Source organism: Ceratina calcarata, unplaced genomic scaffold (assembly GCF_001652005.2).
Source record: "Ceratina calcarata isolate Rehan_Ccalc_2016 unplaced genomic scaffold, ASM165200v1 scaffold106, whole genome shotgun sequence".
NCBI lineage: Eukaryota > Metazoa > Arthropoda > Insecta > Hymenoptera > Apidae > Ceratina > Ceratina calcarata.
In genome coordinates this window covers 283,987-297,797 of record NW_017131496.1, presented here as the reverse complement: position 1 = coordinate 297,797, position 13,811 = coordinate 283,987, and the positions used below count along the sequence as shown (strand labels likewise).

Sequence of the window (13,811 nt, the reverse complement as noted above, 5' to 3'; positions counted from 1 at the left end):
TTTATTATTAGCAATGTTCTTCCGACGTCTAATTTCTTTTTAAAAAATGCGTTTCTAAAGTGCATAAACGTTTGGGATTGACTGTATAGCCAATACATCCTTAAGCATAGATTTCATCGGTCCAGCGTGAACGATCGCAGATCAAAGGGATTACGCGTGAAACATTTATGTGAGAATTATCTGCGGAATTTCATCGGGACGAGGACGGTTCCCTCGTTAGGTCTATTTTTCGCGGATTTCTCTGATGGCCGCGTGTCCCAGCGGATACGGGGAAAAATAAATAAATGACGAGCGATCTCCCGCGAGCCTCGAGAGCGGGCAAGAAGGAGCAGTTTCTGTGTAGATAGCGAGAGAATTATGGTTCCTCATGGGGTCGGGGGGTGGGCGGCGCAGTGCCGTTTTAAGCCCTCCTCCCGGTTTCTGGCCTTACAACTCCGTAATTTTTACCCTCGGAGAAGTTAAGAGTAATTTACTGGCTTCGCGTAGGCGTTATTCGACTCGAGCCACCCTTCTGCTCCCCCGTGAAATAGCTACACCGAAGAGATCCCGGGGCCCTTGTTAATTGTCTGCCGTGGATGAACTTGATTTTGCCGCGGAACTGCGAAACGGCAGTCTCGAGATAAATGTTAGTAATGCTGTTACGAAAATAGATAGTTACTTGTTTTCTTAAGGAAGAGACGTCCCCGGGGTACCATCCCCTATCTTGCTGAATCGTCTCCTTTTTTTTAATCTTATAATAAGAGGAAAGAATACCGAAGACGCCCCCGTCTGCGAGAACGAATTTCTCTTGTCCGAATAAACGTATTTAAGACGAAGGAGAAGAATGGGAGTCGAGTATCGCTGGATAAGAATATTAACGATATACGTTTTATTTCGCAAAGAGATTTCGTTTCGATTCTAGCAGACGAGAGAATAAATACGAGTTCCATCTACATATGTATTTTTACTTTCTATTATTTTCTACCTCTTGGAACGTTTCGTGGAAAAAGGAGGAGATTTAACATAGGAGCGTCGAACGAGTGCTACGGGGAGAGAGTGGCGGTGGTCGCAGGATGCTCGATCACGGGCAATTCAAGATATTGCCGGATGATGTGTACGTGTTCGAGAACGGGCGGGCCGACCGTGTGTACCCGGAGGAGAAAACGGGTCACGAAGGGGTCGGCGGCATGCATCGAATCCCCGGTAGCATTATTTAGCTGGGAAAAGTGCTGCCGACGCCATTAATCCGATTGGACGAACCTTCACCCTTAGGCCTTGGGGATCCATTATGTATTAGGAGGATCGGCTCTCGCTCCTGTAGCCGGGCGAGATTAAAGCTGGGAACGGGAATGCGCTGATTCAACATCGAAAATCCCGAACATAATTTTCCCCGGCAGAGATTTTAATCTGTCCGGGAAAACGTCGAATCTTAATTTCTACGTGGCAATTTTGTCGACGGACTCTCATCGATGTCCGATCACCGTTTGTCGGCTGTCATAGAATTCGGAATCGGAACAGCCGATAGATTCCCGTTCCGGTCGAGAACCGACAGTTTTGCCTCTCTTAAATTATAACGACGTAATGGCTCGACGTTCGGAGTCGCGTTCGCTCGAGTACAGCTTCTGGCTTCGCTCCTTGAAATGTTGATACTTGGTGGACACGCGAGGGTCGAAAGCCGTTTCGTGGATATTTCAAGAGGCAAATGCCGTGACTTACTTTTATGGAGCGAAAGAAACGGGCGAGGCGCGTATTTCCGACGTTCTTTCTTTTCTACAGCTTCTTCGTCCCGTCGAAGCCCCACCGCGTTCCAAGCGAAATAAGGAATACACACGTACGTTTTTGCTCGTCGAGGTTTCCCTGCTATTAGCATCATCGCAACCCCCGAGTTTCCTTTCATTTCCTCGAGAACGAGGAGAAACATTTTGCGATCTTAAAAGTAAACCGATATCAAAAGCGATATTTTATTCATGCAAAATATCGTGGCGTATTGTAAATATCATTTATTGGACTTTTAGGCGTCATGGGGTACAACGATTACATCACGTTGCTTAATTTATAACACCTAAGCAATTCGATAAAAACGAAACGAAAATAGGATTACAGAAAAGGGTATTTCGTTCTCTTCCTCGTTGAATGAAAACTCGAAATCATGAGAAAAAGGAACCGGTGGTAATTTAGTTCTCGCGTCTACGAATCGTTGACGGGGCCCGTAGACCTTTCGCATTTAGGCGTAAACGAACGTACGAAGCTACGAAACGCATCGCAGTCGGGTGGCACTGGGAAAATTAGGAACCACTGCGCTTACAAACGTGTGCACGCAACAACACCGTTTCTCTCTTCATCTTGATCGTTCGAACGAACGATCGAAGAGAGACGCTCTTGCGTTCTTACCTGACGGCCGCGGAGAGATAAAAAAAATGAACGATCATCACGGAGAACAGCGATATTGCACATTCATATCTTTCATCTTCTGTTCGTCTCTCGTTTCCTTTGATTACAGCACGAGCATCGTGGAACGTGTAATTGCGGGACGTCGACCGGGGAACAGGAGGAGCTTCGTTTTTATTTCTATCGTTACAATCTTCGTTGGAGACATACACACACACGCACTCCGCTCGAAACTGAAATCGTTCGTCGCCGGTGACTCTCGATCGGAGAAGATTCACAAGCTTCGTCGATCGGTAACAAGCGACGTAGTACCAGGGGGAAGGCGAACGAGAACTTATGGCTAAATAAAACTTTATAAAAATATATCAACGAATAATAAATATATCTCTAACAGCGTCACTGTATAATTCGTTATACATAGCCATCGGTGCACGACGGCCTATGCATTTTACAATCACTATATACACGCGCACGCACGCGCGCGCCGCTAGTTTCATTTTAAACGCTACTTACCTAAAATAATATACAACAATGTAAATACCTTCTCTCTCTCTCGTCTTCTATCTCTCGTCTGGAATACTTATTCTCCTTTGTATCTCTTCTTATTTCATTTTCTTAATCGTACACATAGTTAATTCCATCCGGTCCTCTCTTACACCAAGACATCTCATCTTTGGTTCAATTTAACAATTAATTCATAGTTCGACGTTGGCAGCCGTCGACGTTCAGTGAGCCTGAATGAAAAAATTGGTCTCCTATTATTTAACGCGTGTACAATCTCTCCTCGTGGCTCGACACTCTCCTATCTCCGCGTGCCATTCGAGACTTCCTTACGAATTAACTATACAAATATTTACACACGTGCCCCGCGTAATCTCGTTACAGCATTTGATTTGAAACCGGTTTCTCAACGTAGAAACGATTGCTGGCTAAACGGAATACATAGATCTAGCCGCGTAACCGCGACAACATTAATTTACAAACTCTCCCCCGCCTCTACTCCGTAATTATATTCATCTTTCAATTACTTCGACCGCGCGGTTTTCTCTATTTAAGGCCAGAGAGACCATACGCCGCAGCTGCTGGTTCTAATCCCGGAGGTTCCGAACGTGTACGAAAACGCAACATTTGCCCCCCCGAACATTCAGCAGCGGAATGAAAATTTCCACCTGACTTCTCGCCTCGAGCAGAAGAACCTAAGGAAATAATACACGAGCGGAAGATCGACGTTGTGAAAAATCTTACCACGAGAATGCCCCCGAAAGACGTGAACGAAAAGGAAAAAGGAGAACGAATTTAGCGACGAGATCCAAGATTAAGGAACGTCGAGGCCGGATCAACGCCGCCGCCGAAAGCCTCCCGCGATCGTTCATCGGCAGCGACAGCGCCGATAAAAGGCTTGCTCATTTAAGCGCGCTCACTCCTTCCCGATACATGATAAACAGGGCTCTCTCGTTGCATAGTCATCGAGTCTCGCCTCGAATCAAGAACACATCGATATACATATATAAAACGTTCCCCCCGTTATTTTTAATTATAATAACCACCCCCCCTTGGCTCTCTGCTCATTATTCCTCCAGTTTAATCCACAGTTATTATTTACAACCGGCGAAGTGATCCAAGTGCCGTTGGAACCTTCCCCCTACGCCCTAAGCTTATTGTTGATGAATCAGGGAAATTCGCTCGTCTCCCATGACCCATTGAACGACCCGCGTCTGTAGACGTCGGAACTGAAGACGTCTCAGCGACGACGGTCCTGCAGGGCGATCACGGCCAGACACAGCAATAGGTAGGTGAGACTCGCTGACCGGAAGTGAGCGTGACTGTACTCCGAGGCCCGTGTCACGTTCAACAGAACGGAAGCGTCCGCGATCCCTTCCGACGATCGCACAAGCAGAAACCATTCCCCGGCGTGCGACCACTGGATCGTGTCGAAGTTCAGCACCGTTCTGTAACAGGACTCCGTGCCGCCGTCCTGCAAGGTAAATAGTAAGAGACGTGCGTCCATTAATGAATCCGGTGCCGATCCACCAAGAAGTCTGCGTGCCGAGCATTCGTCAACGTATTCGAGTTTCGGAGGAGGAGAAGCGTGTGTGCGTGCGTGTCTGTTGCGACGTGTTCTCGTGTTTGCGTGCAGCGGCATGCGAAGCGGACGGGTGAAACGAAAACCAGGCCAGGGGGGGATTAAAACAAAGCATACACCGACGGACACTGTGTGTACGTAAATGAAATCAGAGAGATAAATGGAAATGAAAGTAGGAAGAAGATCGGTTCTCGCCGGAGTTTAAATGCGACGATTCCGAAGCGGTTCGATCTTTTGCCCACGGCCAACCGTTTTTATTACGCCCCACCCATCCCGTTCATTAACTCGCAAACCCGATAATGTCGATCCGCGAGAGTCTTTCTTATCTGTCGCGATTCTGCTTACGATTAAACTCCCGCGCGAAACTTCCACGGAGAGCCTGAAACTTCCTGCGTCGCGGCGCATTCTCGCTTCAATTGCCCGTATCACCTCTCATTTCCGTCGTTTTTTCTTCTTTCCCCTACAGTTTTCCCGTCTCCGGTTCTCTCTTTTCAATGGATTTTTCACTTCTCTCCCCCTACTTTGATCCCGGTTCTTCTACCAATTCCTGATAGAGTCCTGAATCGGTACAGTTTAGAATTGATGATGGGATAATTGATTCTACGGGTCGGTGGATGAAGAAAATAAAGAGCGAGCTCGATCGAAAGGAAACTGTCCAATTTTGACGAGGGGCACAATCGAACAGAGTTCTAAATTCAATTTTCACTCGCGCGAAACCAGCGCGAATTCATCATGAAATTAAGTAACGGATCGGAAACGATACGACGATACAAAAAAGCTATAATTGCATTCGAACAATAGGTTTTTAATTAATTTACATTCGATCAACTAAACAGGAGAAAGACCGAGAGCAAAAAGGAGGAAGAGGAAAGAGGAATATATACATTTACGTAATTGAATCTGATTCCCGGTGATATCACCGTGCCACAATTCGAAGCAGACGTCGTTCGTAATCTCACGAATTTTTCGCGTGCAAGCAGTCGCAGTTTCTTGCCCCATTTAACCCCCGCGTTTCACCCGAGACCTCGATCTCAATTTCTTCGACGCCCGAGCTACCTCCACACCGAATCCTCCTTACTTTCCGTTCGCTTTCCTTACGCAGTCCTCGTCTCCTGTTTCGACACTCTCCTTCCTCGTTTATGGGAAACTATTTAATTATCGACTCGTTCGCCACTGAGTCGTGTTTCTCTTGACCTTTCTCTACTCTTTGACACTGGAACTACTTGCTTTTTATAAAGTCATTTTGATAGTTCTAGCGATGACGCCATGATTTCAAGCTGCTTTCGTTCGTCGAAGAACCGTCGATCTCCGGAAATTTCATCGAAAGTTTCCCACCCCCGCAGCGGCGAACTGCAAGCGAAATTTCTGCGACGGTCGTCGAGAGCGCGACTGATAGTAGTTAGTACGTGATTCATCCCCCCTGTCGACTCCGTCTCGTTGCCTCTATTCCGTTTCTCTATATCTCTTGTTATCCGGGACTGCAGTGGCGGGTAATTAATTCGTGGAATTGCAGCTCCTCCTCGACGGAGAGTTACGTACTCTCTCTCTGCTCCCCGGGAGCGGTGGATGAAGCGCGGGGGTCGAAGAACCAGCGAACCTCGGAGATCGGGTCGTGCACGTGTTGCGGTGAACGTAGTTATTTTCACCCAGATTCTATTTTCAATGCACTGTGTCGATACCAGCCGCCGACTATTGCTCGGAAACTTTCGTCGACGAAAAATTAATAAGCCCGCCGCGTCGCGTTCAGAAACGAAGGAATTCCGTATCCCGCGGCTAATTATACAAACAGATCAACGTACTTTTGTCTTTTAAAGTTGCGCGTTCAGATCTCGATGTCACTTGCAACGAAATTGTAGTAAGTGTGCGTCGTGCAGCTCGTCGAAACGACGAATGGAAAAATGTGAAACGACGGAGGAACGACGGGGGAAGTGAAAAGATCGAGAACGGAATTAACGAGTACAATCGGTTTTCCGTTGAAACGAATTAAGAACGTTCTCCCGGCGTCGAACAAAAGGAGATTAAAAGTTAATAAAAATAAACGTGGAGCGGGTATATTAGCAAATCCCTTTAAAGCTACGTCGAATTCTTTGCTCTCTCCGGGCGGCGCATCCGATTCCCATTTCCCTCGGTCTCTGTTCCCGGTTTCCACGCGTTTCATCGTTATTCCTGATTCCTCGGGAAAACGGTTAATCCGTCTTTTGTGCAGCCATCCAGTATCCTAGACTCTGGCCGTCGGTCGGGAATAAAATGGAAAAAGGCGAATAAAGGCGCGTACCGAGCAGAAATGGAATAAGCGGCGGGCACACCGCGTATGAATCCGGTATCGCGTTTCATCCCTCTTCCCCTTATATCTTTGCACGGTGTGCAACAAGCGTTCCACGTGTCTCTGACCGAGCCCAGCTTCCTCTCTTTCCTTTCTCCGTCGAGAAGAAATCACGCTTCGGTTGGCTCTTTCGCGATAAAAGTATAATTCTCATCTCTCCGCGCGCCACGAATTCATTGTTACTCTTGTTCCCCGGTTGTTGTTGTTGTTGTTGTCGTTGTTGTTGTTGTTGGAGAACGGGAATTGCCCACTCGCTACTACCTATCCGACTGTTCTCAAAGTTAAATTGCACTCCCTTCGTTGACCCTGTTCCGACCACTGCGTTCGCTTTCTTCACGATTGTTACAAGAATTTCTTACCGTCCCGAGACGCCCGAGCGAAAGGCTTGTCGTTTCGAACTTGGTCTTCTTATGTAATCGGAATGTAACATGAGGAAAACTTGCAGATATAAATTACACAATAAACAAGGAACATTGCCAGGGTTTCTTCGTGCTTAATTGTAAACGAGTGAAAGACTTACCTCGACGTCGAGCGCTTGGACGCCGTCTCTAGCGGGCGCACCAGGTACATAGACATTCTCCTCGGACATCCAGAGCACTTTGGTGTATTTAGGCTCGGCGCAGAATTCAACGACGATTTTCAACGGTTCGCCCTCCTTCGCCGTCACTGTTTGACCAGGCGGATGAACCATGGGTCGGCCTAGAACAAAAATTTACAAACAACGCGGTTAACCCTTCGTCTGAGCATGTACATATAGTCGTAGTGTTCTTTTTCCCGGTCACAAATCCACCCTTCGGTTCCGGCAGGGTGAGCCAACCTACAAAGCTCGCAGAGAGCTTTACGTCTTATTAAATGGGAAAATATCGTCGCGTGTACGTAAACGACATAATCTTTCGTAATTCCTGTTAAATTATGTTGTCGTCGTCGCTCTGTATTTGCCGCGTCGTCGACAAATCTCTACGTTAAGCGGTGCACTACATTAAAACGATCGAACGAGACTAGGATTTTTTTTACTGAGTCTACTAAATATATTAAAACCGGAGGTCATTGAACCGTCCTGACAAGCCTACGTTTGTAGAACATCAGTAACGATTCTCGGAGAATCTTTAGAGATCCGTGGCGACTGTGATACGTGGGAATCGAGCGGGCCTTGAAAAGAGCAACCTTCCCGTTCATTGGGAATTCGCCTCGGCAGGCACGTGTCTCCATTCTTATCGGGACGAAGCGCGTCCGCGTACTCGATGTCGCATCAGCAGCTTTGTCGCTGCACTTTGGCTAATTGAAGCGTGGCTGCCGGCCGGTTAGCCACGTCGAATCTGTCTCTTTCGCTGTTTCAGCCGTTCCAACGCCGCCCCCGAACCTGTCCATTCCTCCCTCCATCTCCCCCGCCGTTTCTCCTTTTAGCCGGCTCTCATCTGCATGGATTTCCTGCTTCGTAAAGCAAGCTTTCTGACCCTGGTTGGCCCATCTGCAACGGTGAATAGAAGCGGAACAGTACACTCGGCCGTGGCTGCTCATGAATATTCCTACGACTGAAATTACTGGAATATCTTGGCTGCGCCTCTTGTTTCTACGGCGAGGGTGAAAGCACACGGCACTCGCTATCTGTCTGTCTGTCTGTCTGTCTTTCTTTACCCATCGAATCCCTGTCGTATCTATGCTCTTTCAATACCTGCATTCCACGCTCGATGCCATCAGAAGCGTCTGAGTCAGAGGCTCGCTCGGCTCTCTATTCTCTCTCTGTTTTTTTTTTTTATTTTCTACAAATGTAGATGAACCGATACCAAACAATTTTCAACTGGAAACTTCGTCGTGGAATTTGTCGGTGAGATCGTAGGAGAGTTTCGATGGTTTTTAGATACCGACAACGATCGATTGATCGCTCGGATTGAATAACTGGTTTTAATGAAAGGACTGAAAAGTTGATCTCTATTTCGAGAGAGAATGAGCGAGTGTGCCTGTTACAGATTTTCAATTTTCATATCGAAAGTCCAAACGAACCGCGTGTTTTCGTTCGAACATATCCGTTATTCGATTGTCTCCCTTTAATTTCTGTCCTGTAAATCTGAGTTAGGTTTTTTTTTTTCTCGTTCGTCTATTAATCTCTTTGGCCTTGTATGGCTTGAAACCTGACACAACTTTTACTTATTATTTAACGTATGTTAAAACTTGTTCGTTTATTTAACGATATTTCTTCCGCGTTAAAATCGAATGCCTCAGTTACCGAGGAGCACTCAATTATGCCAACTGTAACAACTGACCGATAGTTTCTGAAGTCGGAGTTACGGATGCCGGAGGAAGGCTGCGTTAATCCCGTCATTAATTTTAATTGAAACGATTAATAAAATCAACGGACGGCGAAGTGGGAAACGTGGCCCCGGAATAGGATCAGAGCTAATTTCGTAGCGATGCTCGGTAGTCCGAAATGCAATTTACGTTGCCAGAGCTCGAATGTGTTCCGACGGAAATGTAAATGCGTTCCGCAGAACTGCCGTGTAAAATTTCCGAACAGTTTCCCAGCCGGCGACCGCCGCCGCCGCCGCCGCGACCGTTTCAAACTTTCCGCCGTTTAATGTTAATCTTAAAATCTGAAATAAGCCATTCGTTCTCCTTTCCCGCGTCCCTATGGACATTCTTGCGGAGTCGCGAACGCGAACGAGGACGTAAAAAGAAGCTCGGAGCAACTGCCGCCGTTGCCCCGTTCCGCTGAATTTTTTATAACGCCCGACGTCGCACGTGACACACATGGTGACTCTATGCATTATGCAAAACGTTATTAAGAATGTGAAGAAACTTCAGATCCTCCGTGTTCTAATTATAATTTAAACTACTCTCGGCCATGAATAACCGAGGCACCAAGAATAAATTGAAAGGCCGATACGGAGACTCTTTATCTCGAAGCTCGTGAATTAAAAACGGCGTCGTTTAATACACGCCCCGTGCGTTTCCCGTCCGTAAACGATATCGTTAAACATTTAACACCCAAGTAATGTGTCTTCGATTCTCTTCGAGCCGATCGATTCATCTCTTTACGTTCGCAGGAGCTTTGCTATCGACGACGGGCAAAGCCAGCAATAGGAAGTTTTATGGAGCGATTGAAAAGCGTGTCGAGGAACGAGAGTAGATTCTCGTGAAGCATCGACCTAATTATCGGCCGATTAACGATCAGAAAGGGAAAAGCTGAACGAGCGTCCAAGCGGGGGTGGAGGAGAAAAAACGAAGCTGTCGTCGCGCACGACTGAATGGTAGAAAAAACTGGACAAAAATCGTTGCCGCCCGGTGGAATTCCGCGTCCGGGACGACTTCCGGGAGCAGCCGTGTTTCCGAAAAGTACCTCTTAGCATGTTAAATGAGCCGTGGGCAATGGCTGCGACGGCCGCAGTGATTCATTTCTTCGCGGAAAAAGTTGCGACAAGAACCACCCCGGCGCACCGTCACCGTAACGAATCCCACCGACGACGCGACGACGACCACGGCGTGTCGTACTTTGTTTTATCGAAGCTTCGATCGGTCATCGAAAACTTTTCACCCGCTGGATCTCCGATATTTCTTTGAGTCATTCAACGGGGTCAACGACCCGATATTTATTTATTACCATAATGACGATACCAGCAGACGCGGATTCGCGACGTTTAAAAGGCGAGCGATTATTTTAACACAGTCGCCCGGACTAATTTGAAGGCCGTATCTGGAAATGAGATGCGTTCGACCGTATCGTTTGAAGAATGGCACGTTTAATTACTCGGTACCTCGCGCCCCGGCAACAACAATTCCCATTCCTCGCGAAGGGGGATTTCGATCGCGATAAAATCCCGGCTCCGCTCTCCATATTATTACCGGTAATTTTGCAAATTGCATCGCGTTTTTCCGGCCGCGGGTCACCATTAAATATCCCCTGATTAGTCGACCGCGCGCATACGTGCGCCGATGTAATTTTTAAATTACGTCCCGTCCCGTCCCGCCCCCATCGCGTTCAAAGGCATTACCGCTAATTAAACTGTTTTTCCACGGTCTTCGCGGACGCCTCTCTCATTAACAACTCGTATCGCCGAGTAAATGATTGCCGCCGAACAACCGAGCGACGTCACAGATTTTATACGCCGGGTAAAAATTAATCACGTCAGATTAACACCCGCAATTAAAATAAAATTACGCAGATAATTCTCTCGTGTCGCGGATAAATTCACGTTCGAAACTGCGATCACTCGTCTGATCACGCGTTGACCCGTTCTACTAACCGGCCCGTTTGCTTATCTGGCAGCAGGCAAAGGAGTACACAGCGTGGGCCGTAACACGCTCGTTCGAACGGCGTCTGGTACTGCGGCTGGTTCCACTCTCGAAAACACTATTCGATTCAAAAGCAATCTGTGCGTGAAATTGCCGGCGAGAGGTGGAGGAGGAGGAGGAGGACGCAACGCGCAGAGGACGAAACGAATTACTTCTGCGCGGGGGCCGAGCAGGCCGCGTAACAGCTTGCTAATTAATCGATTAATTTCCAATCTCGGGATCGAGCGCGTAAGTGCACTCACCTACTGCGCGTTGCCTGCTTTGTGTCGTCGAGAGGCTCGCGTCTTTGACCGACGTAAATGCGTAACGGAAAATATTCCCGCGATAGGAACAATGAATCGCGTTTGAATTCGTCGGTGATACAATTTAATTTCAATGGAGAAGAAACCAGTTCTCTTGGTGAAGTTAAACAACGGATTGGCTCGATCTCCGATCTTTGACAAAGAAAAACGACGATGCAATTTGAACAAAGGGAGGGAGATTACGTTTCTCGTTCCATTCGTTTAATCCATTTAATTCATTCGAGGAAACTTGGTTGTTAATGCAGAATTAAGGAGACCACAAACGATCTTCCGTATTGCATCGAGCTTCTTCAAACGAACGAGGGGCGAGGCAAAGGGATGCTGCGAGTTCGAGATTGCTCCGGCGGGAGGGACGATATATCCCGGAAAGTTCTGACGTTATCCGTGCGAGGATTCACTTGGTTACATGTACCCAGACGCGATAAGAATCAACGCCCGTTCAAAACGTGCGATAATGTTCGCAGGACACCGCTATTGTTTCAAGGCGTAAGCGCACAGACCGTGGTTATCTCCGCATTGTTCTTGATATTCGTTGAAACGCCCCCGCATCTTTCACCGCGGAGTCGAGAATTGATCCGACGTTCAACTCTCTCTCTCTCTCTCTCTGTGTTTTTTTTTTATCTTCGAACGAGCGAACAATGAGTTGGTCGTTCTTTCGGGTAAACGTAGGGCACGTAGACAAACGGGAAGACAAATTGGGGGTCGGGCCGGCCACTCGAGCTTTCAATTTGTCCTAAGTTAACACCGACACTGTCCGCCGGCATCGCGTCGTCCCGGTGACTTCGCGACTTGGTCGTTTTTCTTTCCGGGACCTCGAACGATATGCAACGGGCGGCCGCGAAAGGAGGCAACTTACTTTGCGGAGACCGACTCCCCACGGAGAAAAGGGTTAATTTGCAATTTTGCCGGTGGAACAACTTTGTTTGGGTTGCGGCGAATTCTCGTTTAAAGGCTAGCCCGTTTTCGAGGGATGCCCAGTTTTTTTTTTCGCGTCGCGTGTGCACCGCGAAAATTGAACGCGGTAACGTTTATTATCATAAAGCGAAAAATTCACGAATTTTGATCATATCTAATTGGGAATTATTTGGACGGATCGCGACCGAAATGGGACAGATGTACAAAGGGGTGCGTGAAAGAAATCGTATAAAACTGCAGGTAGACGTCTACGGTTAAGTGCTTGGACAATTAGAGCATTATCATAAGAAGAATGGTCACGTCCTTCGACCGGAACTCGCCTCCTTCTCATTACTTATTTCCATTCATCAAACGAACGCTCTTTTCTCCACAATTCCTATTTTACTCTAGTAATTGCAACCTGCTCTTTATCGTCGCAACGATTTTTCCGCTCGCCTCGGCTCGACGCTCCGAGCCGGCCGCGCGAAATTCGTGGCATTGTTCGACGTCCGTCGGTCCTACGGGTCTTCCCCGTCGCCGCGTAGCTGTTCCTCTCTTCTCTCGGCGTCGACGGAAGCATCCCCGCGAAGCGGTGAACGTTTTTTCCCCTTGGTTGCACCGCTATCAATTCCACTTCCGTCCGTTTCCCGCCGGTTGTTACCTCGTACATTTACAAGAGGACGCAGTCTCTCTCTTCCGCGCCGTTGCGCGTTCCTCCGTCCTTCTCCACCCACCACTTACTCCCATTCTTTGTCTCACCTTCTTCGTTCCTTCCGGTCTCTCTCGCTCTTTTTTGCACCGGCGATTAATCGAAAGCTCGCCAGTTAGTCGAGCCCCGAAAGGGTGGAATCCACCGTAACGAGGAGAAATACTCGCGTCCCGTCGTCGAATCGAAGGAGGATTCCCCGGTTTCCCCTCTCGTCCTCTCTTCTTCTCCTCTCATTTATTTATTTATTTCGCTCTTTTTGACGGATGAGCTCGGCCAGAGAGAACGTCGCGGTTCGTTCTTAACTCGACCGAGGAGATCCGCGGAAATTTATTGCGCGGAAACTACGAGGGACGTAAGGGTCGTACGTGTAATTTTCACGCGCGGCTGTCGTCCCGTTATGAATGAGATTCTAATTTTAGCGTACGTTTAATATGTGCCTTACGCGGAACCCAAGAGAGATGTTCAAACACGAATTTGCTGCTCGGTTGCGTTGATCCTTCATCAAAGCGACAGAAACATTTTATTAGATCCTCGATGCGTCCGTCATTCGATTTTACGTAGCCGAAAAACGCTCAGGATAAATTAGCCTCGGTCAATGAACGTTTGAACGTCGACCGGAATTAACGCTCACGGAATCCGGCTGCGTATGAAACGTGGCATAATATTTGACGACACTTAGAACGTGAAATAATATCGCGTAATTAAATATTCTCCGTATTGACGAACTTAATGAATTCCAAGTTTCCTCTGATATTATTCCAATTACCACCGCTGTCGGTGTTCCCGCAGCTTGCGCAAAGCAAATACCGAATAACACTGATATTTTACTAGTTAATGGATTATATG

General features: G+C 47.5%; 1 protein-coding gene and 1 long non-coding RNA gene across 3 annotated transcripts in view; one reads left to right on the top strand and one right to left on the bottom strand.

The window, feature by feature from the left end:
- The window catches only part of LOC113465225 (uncharacterized), a 20,930-nt gene extending 18,365 nt beyond the window's left edge, over positions 1 to 2,565 (top strand). For both annotated transcript variants that reach the window (XR_003390066.1, XR_003390067.1), the window contains one exon: positions 2,480 to 2,565. This is a non-coding gene — a long non-coding RNA (uncharacterized LOC113465225). The remainder of the gene's footprint in view (positions 1 to 2,479) is intronic.
- tei (irregular chiasm C-roughest protein teiresias) overlaps positions 1,965 to 13,811 on the bottom strand; it is a 237,642-nt gene continuing 225,795 nt past the window's right edge. The window contains exons 10-11 of the mRNA XM_018036867.2: positions 7,294 to 7,472; positions 1,965 to 4,342 (exon numbers count right to left, since the gene is read on the bottom strand). Of these exons, the coding sequence (XP_017892356.1) occupies positions 4,109 to 4,342; positions 7,294 to 7,472 (413 nt within the window). The 3' untranslated portion in view covers positions 1,965 to 4,108. The remainder of the gene's footprint in view (positions 4,343 to 7,293; positions 7,473 to 13,811) is intronic.